The 27645-nt window shown below is 39.1% G+C and overlaps 1 protein-coding gene across 4 annotated transcripts in view; it reads left to right on the forward strand.

Moving 5' to 3' along the window:
* Nucleotides 1-27645, forward strand: part of APAF1 (apoptotic peptidase activating factor 1) — a 90710-nt gene that overhangs the window by 38892 nt on the left and 24173 nt on the right. For all 4 annotated transcript variants that reach the window (XM_032285191.1, XM_032285185.1, XM_032285176.1 and 1 more), the window contains 5 exons: nucleotides 2582-2707; nucleotides 14625-14786; nucleotides 17990-18118; nucleotides 22172-22297; nucleotides 24311-24430. In XM_032285191.1, coding sequence (XP_032141082.1) covers nucleotides 2582-2707; nucleotides 14625-14786; nucleotides 17990-18118; nucleotides 22172-22297; nucleotides 24311-24430 — 663 coding nt within the window. The remainder of the gene's footprint in view (nucleotides 1-2581; nucleotides 2708-14624; nucleotides 14787-17989; nucleotides 18119-22171; nucleotides 22298-24310; nucleotides 24431-27645) is intronic.

The raw sequence follows: 27645 nt of genomic DNA on the forward strand, positions 1-27645 counted from the left end.
TTAGTTATATGGAAGTGGGACAAATAAGTGAGGTCAGCTCTATTTGAATCATAAGTGGAGCTTAATTCAAAACAGAGGTTCTGTTATCACAGAGATGAGGGAGAAATCGTGCTGGTAGGAAAAATAACACCAATGAAAACCAAAATATTCATTCCACATATGCTTGCTAATGTTTGATTGTGTCTTTTTTTCCTCTTAAGTGGATGAAGATAGCTAGATTACCCTTTCTGGGATCCCAGAAAAATCTGCTAGCTTCTTTTGAATTGTTTTTTGGTTTGATTTCAAACCTTATAGACTCTATGTTTTGACATTTAAATAAATTATTACAAAATTTTTCTTTAGAAAGTACTGAAACAGTTACTGAAAATTGCCTTCTCTGTCTCCCGGTTCAGGAAGCTGAATTTTTATTTATTTTTCTTAAGAAGAAAAATTAAACAGAACCTCATTGTGTATAAGAGTTAAAGCTTGTTGGTCTGGCTGAATGGGACCTACATTTCTCCTTTCTCTCTCTTCTTCCTTCTTTCCCTCTCCTCCCTCTCTCTCCTTCTCTATCCATTTCCCTTCCTCTTGAACTTTCTTTCTTTCCTCCTCCCTCTCTTTTCCTCCTCCCTCTCTTCTCCTCCTCCCTCTCTTCTCCTCCTCCTCTTCCCTTCTTTCCTCCCTCCTCCTCTCTTCCCCTCCTCTCTCATTCTCTCTCATTCCCTTTCATCTCTAACCTCTCCCTACCACATAATGCTCTTTAGGCATATTTGTGTTTATAGACTCCCAAGCACCCTGCAGAGCACAATTTGAAAACACTGGATTGGACCAAAATTACAGAGAAACAGTAAAACTTGGCCCTATTTGAATAAATATATCTCTAAAAAAAAAAAGCAAGACTGTTACACTATTTATGACTAATTTTTGATGTTGCTTTTGGCATTTTGTGGGTTGAGGAAGTCTGTATTTCCTCCTTTTAAATATAGGAAAAAAACCTCTGCCATGTGGGAGGGGGTTATTGGTTAGTAAACTGTTTTAATGAAGTACGAGGTTTACTTTAAGATGTGCCATACTACCTTTATTACCATAAGGATTATTAAGATGCATTTCTTGTGATTCTTGAGCAAAGAGAAGCCAGTGAAAATAATTCTGGAGCTGCCTTCATGTAATTTGCCTTATCTGAGGAATTTAGTTTATCTAGGACTGGGATAAAGGAGCTGAGAATAGAAGCGCTCATGAGGAACAGGATGTATCTCACTTACTGATCATTTCCAAATAATTTTTGTTAAAATTAACATTTGGGAATAATTGATTTCATCTTCTGGGTTTAATCTTATTAGCATAAATCACCAGAGATGTCTATAATCCCTTTTATTTGCATTTTTTATACATTCCAAACCTACCCAAAGGGCAAAAACAATATAAAACCTTGTGGTATCTGTCATTTAGTTCCAACAATTATCAATATTTTGTCAATCTTATAAACTCTCCCCCTTTTTTAAATAGAGTCTCCCTCTATCATCCAGACTGGAGTGTAGTGGAGCAATCTTGGCTCATTGCAATCTCTGCCTCCTGGGCTCAAGCAATTGTCATGCCTCAGCCTACCGAGTAGCTGGGATTACAGGTGTGCATCACCACTCCCAGCTAATTTTTTGTATTTTTAATAGAGATTGAGTTTTACTGTGTTGGTCAGGCTGATCTTGAACTCCTGACCTCAGGTGATCCGCCCACCTCAACCTCCCAAAGTGCTGGGATTACAGGAGTGAGCCACCATGCCCAGCCTGAATAGAGGATTTTACAGCAAATCCGAAATATGTCATTTCACTCAAAATACTTAAGCATGCATCTGAGATCTTAAATATGAATATTATGTTTATTATCATACCATACTATTATCACACCTAATATAGTAAAATACAGTTTTGTAGTATACCTGGTCCATGTTCACTTATTCCATAGTCTCAAAACATGCATTTCTGTCATGTTTATTGGAATCAGTATCCAAGCAAACTTCATGTAGCATTTGTTCTGCTTCTTAAGTCTCTTTTATTCTATGAAAGCTCCCTTTTTCTTTTCTGCCTGCTTTCTTTTGCCATTGATTTATTAGAGCAATTTAGTCATTTGTCCCATGGAATGTGCCATATTTTGGATTTGGTTGATTGCTTCCCGGAGGTGGTACTTGACTTGCTCCGCCATTTTTAGGGTTTGATAACCTAACGTTTAAAAAATATGGGGGTAATTTATATTATATATTACTTACTGTGGCTTATTGTAACTGAGTAAAATAATAATGATTCTAAACCACTCCATTAAAATAAGTGATAATTGTCTAGTTAGTTATTTAGTACTCAGCCTAAAAACCTAGGTGAGGCTTTGAGGCCCTTAGTAGATTTACATGCTGATTTAAAGGCTGCTCCATTGCTTGTTAATCACAAGTTCATCTTTGTGTTTGACACTTCTGTGTTTGATAGTTTGTGTTACTGTGAATTAAACATCATTCTGTAATCGAAAAGCTTACGTGAGAGAAAAGGAAGAACTTCATACGATTTTTGATGTTTCCCCACTCAATACTAGTTGTTTATTTTTTTTCTTTCACAAATAGCTCTGGGATTTGAATCAAAAACCATGTCGAAATACCCTGTTTGGCCATATAAATTCAGTCAATCACTGCAGATTTTCACCAGATGATAAGCTTTTGGCTAGTTGCTCAGCCGATGGAACCTTAAAGGTATGTTTTTGTACCCTATTAAAATAGGTTGTATTTTATGGAAAGCTTATGATTTGGTTATAGAAATAGGTTTCTGCTTTTTCACATTTCTAGAAGAGTTTGCTTTTTTCAACTTCCAGGAGCATGTTTAACGTAACTGTAATTGCTTATCATAATGATTGTTTATAAATGATGTGCAACCTAATGTTAAAGTTCTGTAGAATTCTTATTCTTGTAATTTGAATTCTTAAATTTTAAGCATACATTTTGTTTTAAGCATATATTCATTAAATATTCTGAGATCTGCTTTAGTTTATTTTGTGCTTCTATAATTTATTTTGTGCTTCTATAAATTATGGATAATTTATAAGGAATGGAGATTTATTTCTTACAGTTCTGCAGGAGAGGACACCGGCAGAGAGAAAGGGAGAGAGTGAGGGAGGGGGCTGAACTTACCTGTTTATCAGGAACCTAGATAATAGCATTAATTCATTCATGATGGTAGAGCCCTCATGACCTAATCACTGTTGAAGGTCCTATCTCTCAACACTTGCATTGGGAATTAAGTTTCTTACACATGAACTTTGGGAGACACATTTAAACCACAGCAAAATCTGTGGGTCAGGTTTATAAAGGATCTGGTTTTTTTTTTTTTTTTTTTTTTTTTTTTTGAGACAGTCTCACTCTGTTGCCCAGGCTGGAGTGCAGTGGCATTCTCTTGGCTCACTGCACCCTCTGCCTCCTGGGTTCAAGTGATTCTTGTGCCTCAGCCTTCTGAGTAGCTGGGAGTACAGGTGCCTGCCACCAAGCCCGGCTAATTTTTGTATTTTTAGTAGAGACAGGGTTTTACCACGTTAGCCAGGCTGTGACCTGTTTTTACTTATGATTTATTCATTCTGCCTTTTACGTTATTGCTTTCTTGTTTTTGAGAAGCCACAAGGAAGGAAAAAGGCAAGAGTTAGGGAAAAAAGCCTATTCAGCCTTCTGAAATTTATAGCCCTAATAAAATGAAATAATTTTTCCTCAAATCCCCACCTTCTCCAATAAGGTTCCTAATTACACTTTGTTATTCCTGTCTCTACTGTCTCTCCTGTTTATTGACTGTTCTTTTTTTCTTTGGTTTTAAGATCAACCCATCTTCGATGTTGTTGTCTCTTGGTCTACATTTTCCCCTCTTGTTCTGTAGTAGTTGCTCTGGTTCAGGCTGTTGTTTGCATATGCCTGATAGCAACCTTCTAAGATGCATTCTTGCTTATCTAAGTTAGGAGATACTGGAATAACCTTCTACCACTCTTTTCTTTTTTCTGGAGACAGGATCTTACTCTTTCACCCAGGCTGGAGTGCTGTGGTGCAGTCACGGCTCACTGCAGCGTTCACTTCCTGGTCTCAAGCAGTCCTCCTACTTCAGCCTCTCAAGTAGCTGGGACCACAGGCATGTGTCATCACACCTGGCTACAATTTTTTTTTTTTTTTTTTGAGACATGGTCTCGCTATGTTGCCCATGCTTGTCTCCAACTCCTGGGCTCAAGTAGTCCCAAAGCGTTGGGATTACAGGCATGAGCCACTAAGCCTATCCTACCAGTATTCTCCCTTCCCTCCCCTCTCCCCTCCCTCCCCTCTCCTCCCCTCCCCTCTACTTTCCTCCCCTCCCCTCCCCTCTACTTTCCTCCTATCCCTCCCTCTCCCTCCCCCTCTGCTTCCCCCTCCCCTCTTCTCCCCTTCCTTCTCTCCCCTCCCTTCCCCCCTCCCCCTCCTCCCTCTCTCCTTCCCTCCCTTCCCCTCCTCCCTCTCCTCTTTCCCCTCCCCTCCTCCCCTCCTCTCCTTTCTTTTCCCTTTCCTCCCTCCCCTCCCCTCCCTTCTTTCCTTCCGTTTTTTGGAAACAGGGCCTTACTCTATTGTCTAGGCTGGAGTGCAGTGGCATGATCATGGCCCACCACAGTCTTTACCCCACAGGCTTAAATGATCCTCCCACCTCAGCCTCCTGAGTAGCTGGGACTGCAAGTGCCTGCTACCACGCCCAGCTAATTTTTTGTATTTTTAGTAGAGATGGGGTTTTGCCCATGTTTCTCAGGCTGGTCTCAAACTCCTGGGCTACAGCAGTCTGCCCACCTTGGCCTCCCAAAGTGCTGAGATTATAGGAGTCAGCCACTGCATCCAGCCCTGACACTATTTTCAACATAAATTACGCTATAGTGTAAATTGTAGTTGACGCAGACTCATCGGGATCACTTCTAGGGTTCTTCATCTTCCATCATTCTGCCACCTCCTTTCCTGTCAAGTTTATTTATTCTAACCCCTAGACCTTAATTGTCTGTTCTGGGCAAGGTAACTTTTGGTGTTTTATTTCACCTATTGTCCCTGTGTTTGTTGGGATATTTCCTATGTGTGCCCCTGTAGCTTTTCTTGGGATTTTTTTTGCCTTCAATTCACTTGCTGTATTTTTTAATGTGCCTCAAAATTTAACTTTATGCAAAGCCTTTTGTGGGAGGGTGTGTGGAGAGAGAGAGAGAGAGAGAGAGAGAGAGAGAGAGAGAGAGAGAGAGAGAGAAAGTGTGTGTGTGTGTGTGTGTGTGTGTGTGTGAGAGAGAGAGAGAGACAGGGTCTACTTTGTCATCCAGGCTGGAGTGCAGTGGTCTGGGCTAACTAAAGTGATCCTCCTGTCTCAGCCTCCTGAGTAGCTGGGACTACAGGCATGTGCTACCACACCTGGCTAATTTTGTTTAATTTTTGTGGAGATGGGTCCTCCCTATGTTACTCAGGTTGGTCTCAAACTCCTAAGCTCAAGCGATCCTCCCACCCTGGTCACCCAAAGTGCTGGGATCACAGACACGAGCCACCACACCTGGCCTGCAAAGCATTCTTCAGAAAGTGTTCTCTTATAACATCTATCTATTTGGTTCTGAGTACATATATCTATCTATATCTATAGGTAGAAACTGCTTGGTTTCTCTTCTTATTTCTACTTATAAATGTGTTGTACTGTTCAGTCATTTTCATGTGTCTTCTATTTCTTTGATAAGGTTGAATATAGGTTTATGATCCACAGGGAACTTGTCATCTTTTTGTTGTATTATATCTTTTTTTGTAACTCATAGTACAGAATTGTACTCATGTATTCAGTAAATTTTCTTGACATGCACCTTTTCTAGGAAAATACTTAAACACTCCTGGGCACTATTTTACTTGTTAGAATCTCTAGGGAAGGAGATTTAGTAATGCTAGTTGATAACTCCTAAGAAAGGTAAACTGTCTTAATTCTGATACTCTGGTTGAATCTTTGATATTGCTTTGCTGATAGAAGATAACTGTTTTTGTGTGATTACTCCAGGGTATCTAGGAACTCTTTCTGGGTGAAATTCTACTTTGTAGAGTTTAGCTAGCTGTCAGTGGGTCCTGGGATCATTCTTAGGTAGAATATTCAGGTAAATGGATTTTGGCTTCTATGCTATATCTGTCTGCTTCTTCCTTTAAGATGATCTATGTCATAGGAGGTTTTTCAGAATGCCCGTGGATGGGTTTAGGCATCCCTCTTTTCATCTCGTCAGCCTATTATTTTTTATTTTTTACCCAGTGAAAGACTTAGAAGAAGGCATTTTATGTTTTAAGTTTTTCTTTCATCTTATCTCCTTTGCTAATTCCAAGTCTGGGAAAACTGCCTTATCCCTAGAATTTTTGCCATTATTATTAGGTTGCCAAATGTTCAAGAAAGTTGTAAAACCAGGCCATTTATGTGTTCTACAAATATAAGTTGTACAGCCCAGCTTGGCCTTATTTGCTGCTGAGTTACAGTCTGTTCATCCCTTTTTTGCCTTTTCATTGTAGTTCCTGTTTTAATCCTTTTCTGCTGTTCTTAAACCCCTAACCCTTTTATTCTATGGCAATAATTTTACTTCATACCCATTCAAAGGATTGAAACCATCCACCAAGAGTCCCCATTGTAAGCCCCCTCAAAAATTGCCATAAAAAGCCTCTGTTCCCTCTGTTTTTTCTCATAACAGTGTCCAAAAAGTCTTGTACTTATACCTTGTGTGTCTTCCTTTCCTTCTTTCCCTGGCACCTTGCATCATTAATTGTTTCCTCTCTATGTTGCTTCTTTAGATTTTTCTTCCTTTTTTGGATTATTTCCCATAGCCTACAAATGTTCTTGGACCTTTCCAAGGTTTATAAAAGCAAAAACTGAAAAGCCTTTGATTCTTCCTTGATTGTATTGTTCTTTAAAATTGTCATTCTGTTTTTCTTTTTCCCTCCATGACTGGGCTTCTTAAGTCATCTCTACTTACCTCTGTTTCCCAACTACCCGCTTACTGCTTAACCCTTTTTTACCCTGGTTTCTTCCTTCCTGTATTTCCTTGAAGAATGTAAAATCCAGTTTTATTTTCAGTTTCAATTTTTTTTTTGTTGTCTAAGGCCCTCTGGATTAGTGTGAAATCTGATATTTTTCTTTATCTAATTCTTACTATTTTTGTTGTATTTTTTTTTTTTTTTTTTTTTTTGAGACGGAGTTTCGCTCTTGTTACCCAGGCTGGAGTGCAATGGCGCGATCTCGGCTCACCGCAACCTCCGCCTCCTGGGTTCAGGCAATTCTCCTGCCTCAGCCTCCTGAGTAGCTGGGATTACAGGCACGTGCCACCATGCCCAGCTAATTTTTTGTAGTTTTAGTAGAGACGGGGTTTCACCGTGTTGACCAGGATGGTCTCGATCTCTTGACCATGATCCACCCGCCTCAGCCTCCCAAAGTGCTGGGATTACAGGCGTGAGCCACCGCGCCCGGCTATTTTTGTTGCATTACTGTTGGTCAGCCTCCCAATGACCCCCTAGTTTTCTTTTCTTTCTTTTTTTTTTTTGGAAACTCTTCTCATTTGACATCAGTGTTTTATTCTTTATCCTCTTAGCTCTCTGATCCCTTCATTAACTCTTTCTTCTGACCATTAAAATATAGCTGTTCCTGCAGCATCTAACCTTGGCTATCACCTCTATCACTGCTCTTCCATCCCAGTTCATTCAGTCTCATGGCTTCAGCTCTCATCATTTTAGATATGTCATCTGCAGCTCTCATTTATGTGCTTGTGCCCTTCATTCCTGTCTGCTAGTTGTTGTCACTTAAGTAACATACCATGCCCCAGAGTTATTGTGCTCCTACTTTTTGTGTTTCATTATTTAAAAAAAAAATTCAACTTTTATTTAGATTTGTGGGTACATGTGCAGTTTTGCTACATGAGTATATTGCGTGATGCTGATGCTGAGGTTCAGCATCAACCGGTCCTGTCATCCACATAGCGTAGTACCCAATAGGTGCCTCATTCTCCCTCTCCCCAACTCTAGTAGTCCCTGGCATTTATTGTTCTTATTTTTATGTCCTTGTGCACCCAGTGTTTCCTTATAAGCAAGAACATGTGGTATTTGGTTTTCTATTCCTGCATTAATTTTCTTAGGATAATGGCCTCCAACTGCATCGATGTTGCTACAAAGAACATGATTTTATTCTTTTTTTTATGGCTGTGTTGTATCCCATGGTGTATATGTACCATATTTTCTTTATTTAGCCCTCCGTTGTTGGGCACCTACGTTGATTCCCTGTCTTTGCTATTGTGAATAGTGTTGCAGTGAATATACAAGTGTATGTGTCTTTTGGTAGAATGATTTATTTTCCTTTGGGTATATACCCAGTAATGGGATTGCTGGGTTGATTGGCAGTTCTATTTTAAGTTCTTTGAGAAATCTCCAAACTGCTTTACACAGTCACTGAACACATTTACATTCCCACCAGCAGTATATAAGTGTTCCCTTTTCTCTGCAGCCTCCCTGGCATCGTTTATTTTTTTACCAAAAAAAAAAAAAAAAAAAAATATATATATATATATATGTATGATAAATATAAATATATAAACATATACAAATATACATAAATATGTAAGTGTATATACATATATACAGTCATATATATGTTTTGTTTGTTTGTTTATTTTATGGAGATGGGATTGTGCCCTGTTGCCCAGGCTGTTCTCAAACTGTGAGCTTAAGTGATCCTCCCACCTGAAGCTTCCAAAATACTGGGACTACAGGCATAAGCCTCCACACTTAGCCATTTTTTGACTTTTTGATAATAACCATTCTGACTGGAGTGAGATGGTGATATCTCACTCTAATTTTGATTTGCATTTTGCTGATGATTAGTGATGTGGAACATTTTTCCATGTGCTTGTTGGCTGCTTGGAGAGAAGTGTCTGCTCATGCCCTTTGCTCACTTTTTAGTCGTGTTGTTTTTGCTTGTTGAATTGTTTAAGTTCCTTACAGATTTTGGGTCAGATGCATAGTTTGTGAATATTTTCTCCCATTCTGTAAGGTGTCTGTTTATTCTGTTGGTAATTTCTTTTTCTGTCCAGAATCTCTGTCGTTTAATTAGGCCCCACTTGTCAATTTTTGTTTCTGTTGCATTTGCTTTTGAAGACTTGGGCATAAATTCTTTGCCAAGGTTGATATTCAGAATGGTGTTTGCTAGGTTTAACTTGAGGTCTTACATCTAAATATTTAATCCCTCTTGGGTTAATTTTTGTATGTGGTGAAATATAAGGGTGCAGTTTCATTCTTCTGTGAATGGTTAGCCAGTTATCCCAGCACCATTTATTGAAGAGGGAGTCTTTCCCTGGTTGCTTATTTTTGTTGACATGGTTGAAGATCAGATAGTTGTGAGTGTGCAGCTTTATTTTTGGATTCTCTATCCTGTTCCATTGGTCTATGTGTCTGTTTTTCTACCAGTGCCATACAGTTTTGGTTGTTGTAGTCTCGTAGTATGATTTCCAAGTATGGTAATGTGATGCCTCTGGCTTCATTCTTTTTGCTTAGAATTGCTTTGGTTATTTGGATGCTTTTTTTTTGATTCTAAATGAATTCTAGAATTTTTTTTCTAGATCTGTGATAAATAACATTGGTAGTTTGATAGTAATAGTGTTGGACCTGTAGATTGTTTTGGGTAGTATGGCCATGTTAATGATATTGATTCTTCAGGGCATGAGCATGAATGTTTTTCCATTTGTTTGCGTCATGTATGATTTCTTTTAGCAGTGTTTTGTAGTTCTCCTTGTAGAGATCTTTCACTTCCTTGGTTAGATGTATTCCTGGGTATTTTATTTTTTATGGGTGGCTATTGTAAATGGGATTGTGTTCTTGATTTGGCTCTTAGCTTGAATTTTATTGATGTATAGAAATGCAACTGATTTTTTTTTTCTTAAACAGAAAGAAGGTCTTATTATGTTGTCCAGGCTGGTCTCAAACTCCTGACCACAAGTGATCCTTTGGCCTTTGCCTCCCAAAGTGCTGGGCTTACAGATGTGAACCGCTGTGCCTGGCCAACTGTTTTTTGTACATTGATTTTGATTAGAACAGTTTTCAGGGTTTACATCATTGTAACTAATCACAATTAGTTGTAACTAAACACTTACTGTTTTTCCTGGGGGTAATAAGTTTGTTTTTTCATTTGCTTAAGTTTTTAAATGTGCTTATCTTCAAACTCTTTCTTGTTAACTTGCTCCTTAAATGATTCAGACTTACCAGGTATTTTATAAGGCTTTCCTTGGAAATAACATTTTTGGAGGGTTCTATCTTGCTCCATTCTGATCGGCTATGGTAATACTATTCCCAGAGTCCAGCTGCCATCCTGGGATCTTCCTGCCATCAACCTAGGGCTTCTTTTTACTGGAGTGCAGTGGCGCGATCTTGGCTCACTACAACCTCTGCCTTTTGGCTTCAAGCAGTTCTCCTGCCTCAGCCTCCTGAGTAACTGGGATTACAGGTGTGCACCACCACACCTGGCTAATTTTTGAGTAGAGACAGGGTTTCACCATATTGACTAGGCTAGTCTTTAACTCCTGACCTCAGGTAATCTGCTTGCCTTGGCCTCCCAAAGTGCTGGGATTACAGGCGCGAGCCACCACACTCACCCCTCCCCTCCTTTTTTTCTGAGACAGGATCTTACTCTGTCACACAGGCTGGAGTGCTGGAGTGCAGTGGTGTGATTGCAGCTCACTGTAGCCTCAACCTCCTAGGTTCAAGTGATCCTCCCACCTTAGCCTCCTGAGTAGCTGGGATTATAGGTGTGTACCACCATGCCTGGCTAGAAAAAATTTTAATCTCCTATTTGTAGGTTATGACTCTGGCCAGTTCTGAGATGATATCTAGACAGAGATCTCAACATTTAGAAAACAGACATTCTCTTAACTTCCTTGTTTTCAGGTGACCCTTCTATCAACTGTGTTGGTATGGAATAGCCTTGTATTCTGCCAGAGTAGGGATATAGTCTCCCTGGATTGCAGAGTGGAGGGAGGAGATTTCAATGGACTTTTAAAGATTCCTCTTGACTTAGCTTCACCTTTTTCAGAAGGTGCTGGGCGCCAGCACTTTCTGAGTCTTTTTGAAGTTCTGTGGGGTGATTGGGCTGCTTGGTTTTCCCCACTGCAGGTCAGAATTTAATTTCTAGGAATCTGCCTATTACTTGCCTTTCTGCTCACTAGACTTGACGATTTTGTTGCTGCTGTCTCTTTCTCCATTTTCTTTCACCTTGTGAATTATGCCTAGAGAGAAAAATTCCCATTACTATTGTTTACCTGAGTTTTGGGAGAGTTTAGAAATTGTCTTTGTTCTTCGTTTGCTGTAACACAATACCTGAGACTGGGTAATTTATAAAGAAAAGTGGTTTGCTTGGCTCATGATTCAAAATTCCACAATTGCACAGTTGCACCTGATGAGGGCCTTGGGCTGCTTCCGCACGTGGTGGAAAGGGGAAGGGAAGTGGGCATGTGCAGATTATATGGCAAGAGAAGATTGACGATAGTGAAACCTAGGAAGCCAGACTGTTTTCAACAACCTGCGCTCTTGAGAATCCATTCCCAGAGAACTCACCCCAGTGGGAAGGCATTAGAAGGCATTCATCTATTTATGAGGGATCTACCCCCATGACCCAGACACCTCTCACCAAGCCCCACTTCCCAACACTGCCACAATGGGGATCAAATTTCAACATGACCTTGGGTGGGGATAAATAAACCATCTCCAAACTATAGCAGAGCTGTATGTGTTCTCTGCATCTTTAACACCTGAAACCTGAACCTACTTCTTTCAGCAACACTATTGTCTCTACTTACCTGTGCTTGAAACTTGGGAGTAATCTTTCTTTTTGTTTCTTTGTTTTTAGAGATGGGGTTTCGCCATGTTGCCCAGGCTAGTCTCGGACTCCTGGGATCAAGTGATCCCCTTACCTCAGCCTCCCAAGGTGCTTATAGGCGTGAGCCACTGTATCCGGCTGGGAGTAATCAGTCTTTTTACTTAAAATGCATTTATTGAATACTTAACCGTGTGCCAGATACTGTACTAGGCATTTGGATTTTAAACACTAAAAAAGAAAAAAGTATACTTTCTGGCCTGACTGTTCAGAATCAAGTTGAGGAGAACATAAGTGAATAGATGAACCATGAAAATGTTAAGTATGAAGATGGTGCTCTGAGAGCAGATAAGGACTCTTCTGGGGAAGGGTTCACACACCTGATCCTACAACCAGATTGAGCTTGTCCTTTTTTTTCATTGTCTTTTTTTTCTAATTTTTTACTTTATGCTGATCCCATGAAATAGGCTCTAGGCCCTGGAGTGTTCCCCTGTCTTTTTGATGTTGAAATTCTGTCTGTCTTAAGTTGGTATAAGGTAGGCTAATCTCAGGGAGTAGAGTGAGGTGGCTACCTCCTGTACAAAGTGTTCCCTCAAGCCCTCAGCTTGAATACAGCCTTCTCACTGTGCTGTACCTTTTCCTCTCAAATGACACCTGATATATTTTGTGTTTGAGTCATTTATGTGCTTGTCTTACTTCCCTTACTGGCCTGTAAATTCGTTGAGGGTAGTCTCTGTATCTGATTCATTTGTATAGTCTCCAAGTGACTAGCATAGTGTTTAATAAATGTGTTAAAGATGATAAACCTTTGCTGTGTCACTTCAAGTCAAACTAAGACTTCTTCAAACTCAGCCATTTTTTAAAAAGTCTTCATTTGACAGGGACAGGGTTTTGATTTCTCTATTCATGTGTGAGTAACAAAATGTGATTGTGGAGCACAGAGCACTCGCAGCAGGGGACAGACACTACTGCACTCTTGGTGAGAACTGCCCATGTTTGTGGTGGCTTTCCCACAGTGCTGTTAAGTCAGTATCATAGGTTTGTTTCACACTGATACAATAACAGGTAGTAAGTAGAGGTCCTGCAAAGTGTTGTTAGATAACAGCATTTCAGGGTCATGGTCTCCTAAAAGCTTTTACCTTTTGAGAGGATGAAAACTGTGAAATTATGTCCTGCCCCAAATGGCTCTATAACTTTTTAAGCGTTTTATAGGGTATCATGTTGATAAGCATGTGCTTTTCAGGCTCGCTTGAAAAGCCTGCTTATCAACATGATACCCTATAAAACAGTACCTACTGTCAATGAACTATTTTAAAATGTGAGTTCTATTTAAAAATTGCCATTTAAAGCATGCAAAGACATGGAGTGCACAGGGACCCTGGATATAGTGCAGTGACTTGCTCAGAATGAAATGCTGGTATTAGTTTATGTGGTCTCTCAATATGTGGGATTTCATCACTGCTTGGACAGAAGCCGAAGGCAGGGCCAGAAACAGATGAAATTTATATCAATTGGATTGTGTTACTTTTCTTTTTCTTTTTAAAATTCAGGCAGTAGTTGCTTTTTCTTTTCATTTTGTTTTTTAAAATTTTTAAAATTTAAAAAACAAAAACAAAAAACAAAGCAGATGAGGTCTTACCGTATTGCCCAGGTTGGTCTTGAACTCCTGGGCTCAAGTGATCCTCCCACCTTGGCTTCCCAAAATGCTGGGATTATAGGTGTGAGCCACTGTACCCAGTCTGATTTTCATATTAGTAGGGAAACTAGCTTCTCATATATTCTGGATGATGTAACTGAAGCTTTAGGCATTTATGGTTTTTTTTTTTTTCTCTTTAGTATCAGGGAAGGCTGTTTTAGTACCTGCTGTCTCTTTTGTATTACCCAGGTTATCTACAGTTGTTGCAAGGAGAAAAGTTTTGGTTTTGGCCATGTTTCTTAGTATATATAATACTTCTTTTTATTCAAGAGAGATTTGAAAATGTACCTGGCCAGGCAAATTAGGTTTTACCTGGGAGTTGTGCTTTGGAAGCTGACTTAAAGCTTGAGAAGCAGCTTTCTCCCTCCACCCTCATCCTTCTCCATGGCCAACCTTTGGTTTGGGCCTGGCAGTCATTATCACTCTGTGAGTCTGAGACGCTGCTCACAGCCCAAAGGAGTGAAGGTGGATCTTCTTAAAGGCTTTTGTCTTTTGTGCTATTCAAGTGGTCCTACTAGTGAGTGAAGTTTACAGTATTTTGTATCTCATTCCTCAGGATCCAGTTAGTTTTATAGCCCTATCTAGCCCTGCCAAGCACATAAGGAGTCTTGCTTGTCCCTGTTTTCAGAGACTTCCTTATGTGTCTGAATGCTCTGCTAGGTTACGACCTGACTTGGACTGAGTCCTGTGTAGTCTTCCTGCGGTAGATGTGATAGGTTTGTGAAGCACACTTCATTTCTGGCACAGCAGAGGGCAGCAGTGGCAAGCTGTGAGTCTCTTCATCTCACCGCCTTTCTTCCACTTGCGTCCTTACTGTCAACATCTAATCTTTAGCCTCCACACCATGCAAGACTCTTAACTTTTTATTTCATTTTATGTTTTGCATTTTGGGCAGTGCTTCTAATTTTTTCTTTTTAAGAACATGATAACAAAACTGGATATCTTAATTTAAAAGCCTTACAAAAAGTCATGCATAAGTAAAAATAATTCGTCAGGTGAAGTGAGTAAGTTTATGTGGCATTTAACTCAGAATTCTAGAGGTGTGATTTTAGAGTAAAACAGACTTTTTCTATTACTTTAATTTGAAGCTTTGGGATGTGACATCAGCAAACGAGAGGAAAAGTATTAATGTGAAACAGTTCTTCCTAAATTCAGAGGACCCTCAAGAGGATATGGAAGTGATAGTGAAGTGTTGTTCATGGTCTGCTGATGGTGCAAGGATAATGGTGGCAGCGAAAAATAAAATCTTCGTAAGTACTTTTAAAAAGCCAACTTTAATCTGATTTAAAGAAAATTAAAACTTCTGTTTATTTTTGCATTTTACAATGTTTATTGATAAAAATAAAGTCTAGCTGTGTGATTTTGGGCAGTCTTCCTAACCTGTCATGGTTCTTTGGAACTGCACTCCATGAGATTAGGATGGCCGTGTGAGGAAAAGTCTCCATGGTTACACAGTTTGGGAAATATGTTTTATATTGCTTTCCCCTATTAGAGGCACACGATGTGAACTAACATGTTCAGGGCCCCAGGAAGTCCTATCGTACAATTTATGCTGTTGAATCCAGTGTTCCTCAAATGTATTTAAAATGTATTTAAAACATGGAATGCTTTCAACATCACTCCTTTTTTTCCTTCAATTTTGATTACATTGGTTTAGGAGATTTTTCAAAGTTTTCAAAATTTTGTGATTTGGTGACTCTGATAGAAATGCTCATCAACGACTGAACAAGATTGTGAGATTTTTATAAAGTAATTGAGGAAACTATGAAAAAAAGTAAATAAGAAAATACCTCTCTTTTCTTTCCCACATCTAATAGTAGCTTATATTCGTGATGTTCAGAGTGCTCTCAGTATAATTTATTTTGATGTAAGTATCCAAGAGGCAGTGGGTTACAGTAGCCCTATGATAATAATGAGGCAAATGAGGTTCAGAGGAGCCAAATAATTTGTTCAGAGTTACATTGTGTTTAGGAGAGCCAGATCTTCCAATTTATGGCTCAGTTACATTCTGGTCTAATAGTAAGTTCAGAAGACTTGAGTAAGGGATATTACCTTTTTAAAGAGCATAATTGAAATATAGAATATGGTTATATAAAAACTCACTGAGGGATCATACATATGATTGTTACTGATCTAGTGCTGCGATCCTTGGATGTTAGTTGCTTCTGGGTTTGTACCCCTTTAGCAAGAAGCTAAGAGGAAAAAATATCTCCTTTTATCTTAAGTTTTAAAAATCTGTAAGAACTAAAAAAAAAACCACTGCATTTGCCAGAGTTGAAGATTAAAACTTTTTATTGTGGTAAAATGCATATAATGTAAAATTTGCCATTTTGACCATTTTTAAATGTACATTTCAATGACATTAATTACATTCATAATGCTGGGTAACCATCACCACTATATATTTCCAAAACTTTTTCATTACCCTAAACAGAAACTTTGTAACCATGAAGTAATAACTCCTCTTTCCCCTCTCTTGTTAGACCTTGGTAACCTCTAATGTAATCTGGGAATTTGCCTAATCTAGGTATTTCATATAAGTGGAATTATATAATATCAGTCCTTTTGTGTCTGAATCATTTCAGTGAGGGAAATGTTTTCAAGGTTCATGTTGTAGCATGTATCAGAACTATATTCCTTCTTATGACTGAGTAATATTCCTTGTATAAGTATATCACATTTTGTTTATCCATTCATTTGTTGATGGACACTTGATTTGTTTCCATCTTTTGGCTATTGTAATAATGCTGTACAAGTATCTGTTTGAGCCTTGTATGTATACCCAAGAGTGGAATTACTGGGTCATATGGTAATTCTTTATTTAGCTTTCTGGGGAACCACTAGATTTTTCCACAGCAGCTGCACCATTTTACATTCCCACTAGCAATGTATGAGGGTTCCAATTTCTCCATATCTTGATAAAATTTGTTATTGTTCATTTTTAAAATTATAGCCATCCAAGGAGGTGTGAAGTGGTTTCTCCTTGTGGATTTGATTTGCATTTTCCCAATTACCAATGATGTTGAGCAAAAGATAGTTTTTTAAAAAGATTTTAAGAGGTCTGTTCTAATGAGAGAGCAAAATAATTTTATATTGCATGAAATGCCTTGTTTTAATAATCTGTACAGCAGCTCCCTATTTTACCATGCTAAAAGAAAGCTACCCAAAAGTGATCCTTAACTGCACGTAAATCCTGATTGCTTGCTCTTTGGTCTCTCCTTCCTTCTCCTCTTCTTTCCAATTCCTATGTGAGTCTACTCCTATTATTAGGTCTTTTTTCTTCTACTATTCCATAATTGGGACGACTGCCTATTCCATATTTGCCAAGTTTGCTCAATCGCTGTCAGTCACTAATTTTTAAAGAAATGACCTGTCCTGGGAAGCATTTTAAATCTGATTTCCCACCCTGTGTTTTTAGCCTCCAGTGCTATGCTGCCTACCATATATGCATGCTTGCCGGGACTATGCATTCACTAAACATTTTAATAGCTCCCACTGGAAGCTTTTTTGTTTCTTCCTAAGGTCTATGTCTTGATCTTAAATCACCATACTGTATCAATATATGTAGTACATTTAAATCATCTTATTTGGCAAAAACTTTGGAAGAGTATATTCAGCATTTGTAAGTCTTAAAAATTGAAGAAACTGGCCAGGCGCGGTGGCTCACGCCTGTAATCCCAGCACTTTGGGAGGCCGAGGTGGGCGGATCATGAGGTCAGGAGATTGAGACCGTCCTGGCCAACATGGTAAAACCCCATCTCTACTAAAATACAAAAAAATTAGCTGGGCATGGTGGCGCGTGCTTGTAGTCCCAGTTACTCAGGAGGCTGAGGCAGGGGAATCACTTGAACCCTGGCAGCAGAGGATGCCATGAGCCAAGATCATGCCACTGCACTACAACCTGGGTGACAGAGCAAAACTCTGTCTCAAAAAAAAAAAGAAGAAACTTGGATTACTCAAAAGTAGCTTTTTGGGGTTCAAAAACAGGAAAATCATTAGTTATAATGGAGCAATTTGGTAGTTCTAGCAAGAAATAGAAATGAATGAGCTAATTTCATTTGAGCAAACTTCTGTTCTATATTATTTTGATCATCTTCATTTATGAGTATTCATTTTCTCTTTTGAATAAACAAGCATTAGGGAGAACTACTCTGTATATGTTAATTGGGCCAGTCTATTCATTTATTCACAAAGCTTTTATTTCTCTTTAGGCTAGCTTGAGAGCTCATCTGTGACGAATTTTCCTTTACAGAAAATATGTTTTAAGATCAGCAGTGTTTTTAAAGTATATGTATATTGATCCATATTTTATTTATGACTGTCAATAATTATGCCAGTTATCAGTAATTGTCATTTTTTTCCCAGGACTTTTATATTTGAAATAGGAGCATATTGATATATCTTATCTCTTAACATATTTTACCTTCATAGATATCTCTATTTATGTTGACAGCTTTTTGACATTCATACCAATGACCTATTGGGAGAAATCCACATGGGCCATCACAGCACCATCCAGTACTGTGACTTCTCCCCCCAAAACCATTTGGCAGTGGTGGCTTTGTCCCAGTACTGTGTAGAGGTGAGTAGTTGAATTTATTTTGTGAAGTCTGGGTTTCCAGAGATCAAAGGATGACAGAATGGGCAGCTTAAACCATTAACTGCTGAAGAGCCTTGTTTGAGAAATTATAGAGTGTTTTCTTTATAGCCTAATGACCTCTAACTTTGGGATATTAAACCACATAACCAGCTTTATTAATTTAACAGTGATTAAAGACTTGATTTGACAGTATGACAGGCAATTCAGCAACCATTTTCTGAATGCCTAATGTGTACCAGGAACTGGGAAAACAATGGAATGACTGCTGGTCATGATACATGACATCTCTCATCCAGTCTAGGTATTTCTTAAACAGTATAGGCACAGACTCTTTTCTTCTTAAAAGAAGTGGTGAGAGATGAGTCCAGTTCAGATTTCTTAGATCATTTAGTAGGATAAGATAGGGTGTTCATTGCCAGGCACTCATGAATAAAATAACTCATATAAATTACTTGTTTATCATTTTGTACTTGTTAAATTTTATGTTCAGAGTGTATACCTAGCTGGCCCTGGAAGAATTCCACCTAGTGAATTGTTGTATTAATTTTTTCATAAAATAGGTTTTTTTTCCTTCAAGGATGGATTAATACTTTTTTATTTTTGCTTTTTAATAGAGATGGGGGTCTCACTGTGTTGCCCAGGCTTGTCTTAAACTCTTGGCCTCAAACAATACTCCCTCCATGGCCTCCCAAAATGCTGGGATTACAAGTGTATCACTGTGACCAAAGATGGATTCGTTTTTCCAAGTTTTCTTACTTTTCATTCCTTCGGTTGGTTTTTACCACCAGGTAGTTTGAAACCCCTTGAGATCACAGTTCCAAGAAGATGGGTTTGGGCCTTTACCTGGAAAATAGGGAAGTTCACTTGGTTTACAGGCTCTTCATCAAGGGAGCTGTGATGACTATAAGCACTTCTTCGGTGTTCTGTGCTTATTTAGCAAATTTTAGTGAGCTTGCCAGCCTTGCCCATTACTGTGAAGGTATTGGGGGTGAGTTTCTAAGCTATAGCCCTTCAACGTGGAGGAATAGGTGAGAGTGACGGCATGAGCTCCATAGGCTTCTCCTAATTCTAAGTGCAGCAGTGCATGTGACACTGAAGAACTTCCCTGCTGAGAACCTTCCCATGTACACAGGGGCAGGGAGTATGAAAAAGTTCTAGTCCTGTCTAAAACGGCAGGAAGTAGGGTCCTGTGGGCATTGTTTTCTTGGGCAGAGGCTTTGAATTGGAAATGTTTTGTTTCGTTTTTGAGACAGAGTCTTGATCTGTCACTCAGGCTGGAGTGTAGTGGCATGATCTGGCTCACTGCAACCTCCACCTCCTGGGTTCAAGCTATTATCTTGCCTTAGCCTTCCCAGTAGCTGGGATTACAGGTACCTGTCAGCACGCCTGACTAATTTTTTTTTTATTTTTTGAGACAGAGTCTTGCTCTGTTACCAGTCTGGAGTTCAGTGGTGAGATCTTGGCTCACTGCAACCTCCGACTCCCTGGTTCAAGCGATTCTCCTGCCTCAGCCTCCCGAGTACCTGGGATTACAGGTGCCCACCACCATGCCCAGCTATTTTTAGTAGAGACAGGGTTTCACCATGTTGGCCAGGATGATCTTGATCTCCTGACCTTGTGATCCACCCGCCTCAGCCTCCCAAAGTGCTGGGATTACAGGTGTAAGCCACCACACCTGGCCCCCATGCCTGGCTAATTTTTTTGGTATTTTTAGTAGATGGGGTTTCGCCATGTTGGCCAGGCTGGTCTTGAACTCTTGACCTCAAGTGATCTGCCTGCCTCAGCCTCTCAAAGTGCTGAGATTAATTGGGTTTCAGATCTGCTAGGAGATCTTAAACCTTATGTGTAGATCCTCAAGGTAAATGTGGAGTGTTGGTTAGGATTTTTAGAAACAGTAAAATAGCAACCCCTCTTTCAGCCTTTAATGCCAATTCTAAAGTCCTTACCCTCTATGATCCTGAGCAATCTCTAGGAAACAATGAAACAGTGTCTTCCTTCTTGAAATGAAGGGACTCGGTTCTGGAGGCTCTGAGTGACAAAGAAATGATCGGAGAGAGATGGGGAGAACAAAGTGGGAAGAGAGGGGAGGATTCTCAAAGGAGATTTCCAGTTTCTGAAGAGAGATTTTTGGTTGTGGAACCACTTTCATTTTTGGCCTTTAGCTCTGTATGTCCCAGCGTGGACTCTAGAGATAAGGCAGATAAAATTTCATATAATTAGTTCATAACCATAGAACTCACTGAATGAAAACCAGTCACTGGGCCTATGATGAGGTACTTGTTTTGTCCATGCTAGTTCTGAAATGATAAAGTAGGTCTGTAATTTAAAGTGTAATGAGAGGAACTCAGTCACATATGGTACTTCATTAGACTTGAATATATTAGAGTAATTTATAGCAGAACCCAGGACAAAATACCAGGCTGCTGGTAGACATGGTAATAAACATGAATAACAAGAGAAATGTGTACATGTTACAATTATTGTGTTCATTTATTGTAGGTTTTACAGTCAGTTGAAATGAAGGTTGGTTGACAGTGTTAGTGGAAAATAATTGAATATGGAAGCTGCATATGTTCATCCTATTATTTTTTGGATTGATTTTTTAAAGTGATAAAATATTTTCATGATTCCAAAGTGAAAGTTTTATAATGAGTTATATTCAGAGAAGTCTTGCTTTCATCCCTATCCCTTCACCTTTCTTTCCCTCCTTCTTGACCCAATATGTAACTATTTTGTTTTTGGCTTCACTGTCCAATATTTCTTGCATGTATAAGCAGGTATCTATATGCATATATATCAGTATCTGTATCCTTCTATATGTTCGTACATATTTTTCTATCTCATATGAAAGATAGTACTGTATAATATATACTCTTTGCACTTTGTTTTTTTTTTCTGTTAACAATGTATCCTGGAGATTTGTCATCATCAAGGTGTTTTTCTCATTCTTTTTATTTTTATTTTATTTTTATTTTTTATTTTATTATTTTTATTTTTATTTATTTTTTTTTTTTTTTTGTTGGGGGTTTCGCTTTTTTTTCCCAGGCTGGAGTGCAATGGCGCAATCTCGGCTCCCCGCAACCTCCGCGTCCTGGGTTCAGGCAATTCTCCTGCCTCAGCCTCCTGAGTAGCTGGGATTACAGGCACACGCCACCATGCCCAGCTAATTTTTTGTATTTTTAGTAGAGACGGGGTTTCACCGTGTTGACGAGGATGGTCTCGATCTTTTGACCTCGTGATCCACCCGCCTCGGCCTCCCAGAGTGCTGGGATTACAGGCGTGAGCCACCGCGCCTGGCCCTATTATTTTTATTTTTATTTTTATTTTTATTTTTTTTGAGACGGAGTTTCACTCTTGTTACCCAGGCTGGAGTGCAATGGCGCGATCTCGGCTCACCGCAACCTCCGCCTCCCGGGTTCAGGCAATTCTCCTGCCTCAACCTCCTCAGTAGCTGGGATTACAGGCACACGCCACCATGCCCAGTTAATGTTTTGTATTTTTAGTAGAGACGGGGTTTCACCATGTTGACCAGGATGGTCTCGATCTCTTGACCTCGTGATCCACCCGCCTCGGCCTCCCAAAGTGCTGGGATTACAGGCTTGAGCCACCGCGCCCGGCCTATCTTTTTAATGGCTACATGGTATTCCATTATGTGATTAATGTAGTTTATTCAGTTGTTTCCCTGTTGATGGATATTTAGGTTCCTAGTATTTTGCTATAAAAAACAATGATGTACTAAATAATTGTCTGCTTAAGACATTTTGTAGTTTTTTTTTTTCTTTTTTGAGACGGAGTTTTACTCTGTCACCAGGCTGGAGTGCAATGGTGCAGCCTTGGCTCACTGCAACCTCTGCCTCCTGGGTTTAAGCGATTCCCCTGCCTCAGCCTCCTGTACATTTTGTAGTTTTGATAGTGTGTTTTTGAACAGTATTCATTGACATGGTATTACTGGCTCATTCTTGCTGTTTTCAATATTTTTGCTATCTTAAACATGCTTATGTAGGTGATTTCCTGTATGCTGTGTTTATTCTGTAGTTGTGGAATATAGACTCATGTTCAAAGGTGGCTGACTGCAGAGGACATTTAAGTTGGGTTCATGGTGTGATGTTTTCTCCTGATGGATCATCATTTTTGACATCTTCTGATGACCAGACAATCAGGGTGAGAAATACTGAGATTTTCATTTTGAACATTTACTGATGGTGAGCTAAACCTCCTACAAACTAAGAAATTGATGGGCAGCATTGAGGTAAGCAAAATAGGAAACTACTATATTCATAGTCACCCTGGAAAAGTGCTATTATATGGACTGTAACAGTCTCCTTCATTCACTACATGTTCATTGAGGATTACCATGGGCCAGGTACTGTGGGAAGTTCAATGATTAAACTGTATTTTGGTTAACTTAAAATACTGCATTTGATTATTCAGAATAATTTTTGACTCTTTCCTTTACCTTGAATTCCTACATCCAATTACTTGCCAATTCTAAGAGAGTCTACCTTTCTACTTTCTATCATTATCTCTACCTTTCCATTTCTGCGTCCCAAGTTCACGTCTTCGTTACCTGTTACTTCTCTTGTTGTATTAGTTTCTTCCACAAGTCTTCTTTCTTGCTTTTTGCAGCTTCTAAGATACTTTTTTTCGTGTACAATGTAGTCATGTCATTTTTGCTCAAAAATAGATAGTGGCTCCCTTGTCTACCAAAGTAAATATATACTTCTGTGTCTGCCATTAAGCTTTTCCACAGCATGGCCTCATTCTGCTCCAGTCTGTCTTCCAATTTATTCCTACAGGGAACCAACACTGGACTGCTCACATTTTCCCAAACACCCTCTAGTTCCCTGCTTCTGTGCTTCTCCTTAAGTGGTTTCTTATATTTGGAATGCCCTAATTACCTTTATTTTTGTTTGTTGAAATCCTAACCATCCTATAAGTTCCCTCAAGCCTTCTGGATTTGGGGAGAATGTTTGTCTCTCTTAGTGCCATCTAATACTGTGTCATTTTCTAGTGGTGCTTATCAAATTTTGACTTGAATTTAAATACATATATGATTTACTCCTTATTTCCAATATTCCACTGCTCCTCTGATTACTGACACATCTTATATTATAACCTCTTTAAGGCCAGGAACCCTGGCTGGTCCCCATAGCATGCGATTATAGCATTATATATAAATTATGGCCAAAATTCATTTAGTACTTACTATATTCAAGACGTTATGCAAAGTACTGTATGTGTGTATATATATATATATATATGTGTATATATATATGTATATGTATGTGTATATATATGTGTGTGTGTGCATATATATAAATTTACTAATTCTAACAATAGTCCCTTTTGCGATGAGGAAACAGGCACAGAAAGGCTGAGAAAGGTCAGTGGTACTTAACATGCCAGTCTTAATGAGCTCGAGCCAGAATATAAATCAACCCACCGCTTTCTCCATCAGGAAAGTCTTGTTGAAATGAAATAAGCTGCATCACTAAGCACAGTTACAATGGGTTTAGTGATGTAGATGATTTACATTCTGGTACAAACTTTTTTGAGATGGAGTCTTGCCCTGTTGCCCAGGCTGGAGTGCAGTAGCGCGATCTCAGCTCACTGCAACCTCTGTCTTCAGGGTTCAAGCAATTCTCCTGTCTCAGCCTCCTGAGTACTTGGGTACAGGCGCACACTACCATGGCTGGCTAATTTTTGTATTTTTGGTAGAGATGGAGTTTTGCCATGTTGGTCAGGCTTGTCTTGAACTCCTGACTTCAATGATCCACCCACCTTGGCCTCCCAAAGTGCTGGGATTACAGCTGTGAGCCACTGGACCTCGCCCAAATTTCTTATCTTGTGGATTGGTATCAAACAGTTTGAGAACCAGCAGGAGATCCTTATCTTTGAGTAACACTGGGTTAAGCAACCTGCCTGAAGTTACAACTTTAGGTAGAAGTAGAGTTCGTACTGAGGAATTTTGGCTCTGGAGCCCATAACTCTTAATACTAACTGCATCTTACCATAGATTGTGTTAATAAATATTTATTGTTGGATTATAATCTAATATTGAAACATTTCTAGCATCATAAGTGTTTTATGTGAAACATAGTTTGTCTCTTGCTTTAAGATGAAGACTTACATTATTTCAAAGATGGAATGATAATTTATATATCTCTTAATTAGCTCTGGGAGACAAAGAAAGTATGTAAGAACTCTGCTATAATGTTAAAGCAAGAAGTAGATGTTGTGTTTCAAGAAAATGAAGTGATGGTCCTTGCAGTTGACCATATAAAACGTCTGCAAGTGAGTATATTTTAGAAAATAATTGGAAAAATTGTTTTGGTTGAACTTTCTATTCATAGTTTTTCTTGTTTTTGGATTTGGGATCAAATATAATTAACAGGTGCCCAGTAGGCATTGAATAAATATATATAGGTCTTGAACTGAGGCTCAGATATGCTTATATTTAGAATTAATTTAGATAATACCTCACGTCACTGCTCTTCTGTTGATATCTATGATCACATTCTTTGATTTGCATGGAGTCTAAGAATACCATGAGGATAAACTCATGTTGTCTACAAGAGTGATTCAGACATGTCTGATGGAGTGTGCAAGGGGGATGAGCATATGGAAGCATTTTTAAAAGGGAAGGATTCCAAGGTCTTTGAAAGAACAGAAGTCACTTTAGGTGAGGAAGGAATCTGATTCATTGGAACTGAGGTGAAAAGAGCTGGACTTTATATACTGAAGTATACCTGCTGATTCATTTACATGCACATTTGTTCAGTAAATATTTATTGAATGCTTATTTTGGTCTTTGTGGAGGAAAGGGTTGTGTAGTAAAATTGAAAGAACTATATTGCTTAGGGATTCAAACAGCACTACTCTAGCCTGTTCTCCCTCTCCTTCCCAACAAAGAGTGGGATACATGAGAGGAAGGCATTTGTCAACTAGCTGAAGAGAAAAGGAGTACCAAAAAACCATTGGCAGAGGAATGGTATTCAGGAGCTCAGAGTGGTGGCAAACAGATGCCCTAAGAGCAGATGCCTTTAGGAGCACTGGAGTTCAAGAGCAGGTTGGCACCGCTGTGCTGGTGGACTAAATAAAGTATCATTGCATTGATAGAGATGTCCTGGAAGTAGTGATAGCATTGTAGATAGTGGCAGCAAGAGAAAGCAGATGCCTCATGGAAGATCCAATACAAGAGGCTGCCTATATGTTGGTCAGCCCAAGTAGAACAGCAGAGTGTGGGCCATTGAAGGAGGTGTCAGCATGTGGAGCTGACAGCATATGACTGTGACTTATGGCTGAGAGAGGTGGTAAGAGCAAGCAGCCAGATAATAAGGGCCGGAAGTGGTATGGCTTTTGTGTGAACTAGTGAGACATTCTCCTTTGACCTGAGGATTCCCTGAGACATAGGATTGAGAAGGCTAGAAACCCTTTCATATGAGGGCCAGTGATCCTCAGAGACATAGGATTGAGAAGGACAAAAACCCTTTCATAGTGAGGGCTAATGATCCTATAAACTATATTCTTTCTTTTTGTTTTTCTTCTGAGAAAGTCTCTCTCTGTTGCCCAGCCTGGAGTGCAGTGGCATGATCTTGGCTCACTGCAGCCTCTGCCTCCTGGGTTCAAGAGATTCTCATGCCTCAGCCTCCCAAGTAGCTGGGACTACAGGTGTGTGCTACCATGCCCGCTAATTTTTTAAATTTTTGTAGAGACAGGATTTTGCCATGTTGGCCTGGCTGGTCTTGAACTCCTGACCTCAGGTGATCCACCCAGCTTGGCCTCTCAAAGAGCTGAGATTACAGGTGTGAGCCACCACGCCCAACCCAATTTTTTTTTTTTTTTTTTTTGTATTTTTAGTAGAGACGGAACTATTTTCTCATAATATGTTTAGGACCTTTCATTAGCTCTTTAAGAGCACGAATGCAGCTTGAGTTAACTTTTTCCATATGGGTTTTAGAAGTGCTTTATTAACTTCTAGGTAAAGGTTTTGGCAGTGATACCATAATCTTATTCCATCTTTTCATTTGATTTTTCTTGATTTGCTTATTGAAAAATAGGGAGCATAAATGTGTGTTAGAGAATGAAACGAGGTAGTGATGTTGAGCTAGAGAGGAGAGAGAGGAACAGAATAGAGAAGACGAGAGCAGTAAAGCACGTATGTGGAAGGTATGAGAGGAAGCAAACAATTGAGACAGATGGACAGAGGGTAGGACAGAGCTTAATAAGTTGCCATTTAAAAAAAAATTTTTTTTTTTTTTATAGTGATGGGAGCATCTCGCTATGTTGACCAGGCTGCTCTCAAACTCCTGGCCTCAAGTACTCCTCCTGCCTCAGCCTTCTAGAATGAGAATGCTGGGTTTATAGGCGAGAGCTGCCATGCCTATCTCAAATCTTAATAAGTTGTAAAGCTGTAGAGCTCAGCATGGTGTAGTGGAGAGAATAGTGACATTTCACTAAGGTGACACAGGTGCAAGTTCAGACTTCTTTATCAACTAGTTCTGTGATGTCAAATAAATTGTATCAACTCTTTGAGCCTCAGTTTGTAATGTCCTTTTTATCTTCACAGTCTCTGAGCTAGTTACAGGGTCAAAGTAGAATCCAAATTCAGGAGTAGATATCTGAAAGTTAACTACCTGGTATGTGATAACTTCTTGTTTACTGTGGGTGTCAAAATCAAGCTGTAAAACACCTCTGAATATGGCTTGCTTTGTATTTACAAGTTTTACTGTTGTTCTCAATATGTTGATTAGGAGCTCGTAATGCACAGTACTTCTGTGGTGAATTGGGATGTGGAATTCAATGTGAATTTCTCATTAACTGTTTTTTATAAAGCTGCTTCCACTTGGGATATTTCCACTCCAGTTTTCTTGTCAAATTTAGTGTCCTCATGCGTGTATTTCCTTTATTAAATTTGTGCAACCTTTCTTTAATGACCGTTGTAACTGTGAGACTTAAAAAAGCCATCTATCTGAAAAGGTATCATTCTGTCAGTGGTTGTAGGAGAGTTTAGAGGATAAACTTAATAGTTTCATTTAAGTAAATAAAACTTTTTTAGTTACTACTTAAAAAGAGCTGTTGAAATTAATTTTTGAGAGAAGGAAGATGTTCAGCTTTTCGTAGTTCAGTTTTCATTTTGAATATCTAATAGATCAAAATGTGCTAGGCAGAATATTGTTAAGGAAAAGCCACCTGTTGTTGATTGACCCTGTAATCTTTGTACCAGAAACAAATTACTGCTTATTTCATGTTGAAAAATAATTCAAGAGTTTTAGGTTATGACACTAAGTTAGAGGGAGGTATCTGACAATTGATTTGTGCTTTAGATATATTTTCCCAGGTCACATGTTTTAGATGAATGATAAGGCATCACAATTCTTGGGATTTAAGCATTGGTACAGATTATGAAATTAGGTAATCTTTGTTTAAGCATTGTAATTCCAGCCACGCAAATTATGCTCGAGTTCCTCTCCAGTGTCCTCACTCCCCCCACTCCAAGGAATCTTAGT

The sequence above is a fragment of the Sapajus apella genome, unplaced genomic scaffold, assembly GCF_009761245.1.
Source record: "Sapajus apella isolate SASKATOON/1434 unplaced genomic scaffold, GSC_monkey_1.0 scaffold2, whole genome shotgun sequence".
Classification (NCBI taxonomy): domain Eukaryota; kingdom Metazoa; phylum Chordata; class Mammalia; order Primates; family Cebidae; genus Sapajus; species Sapajus apella.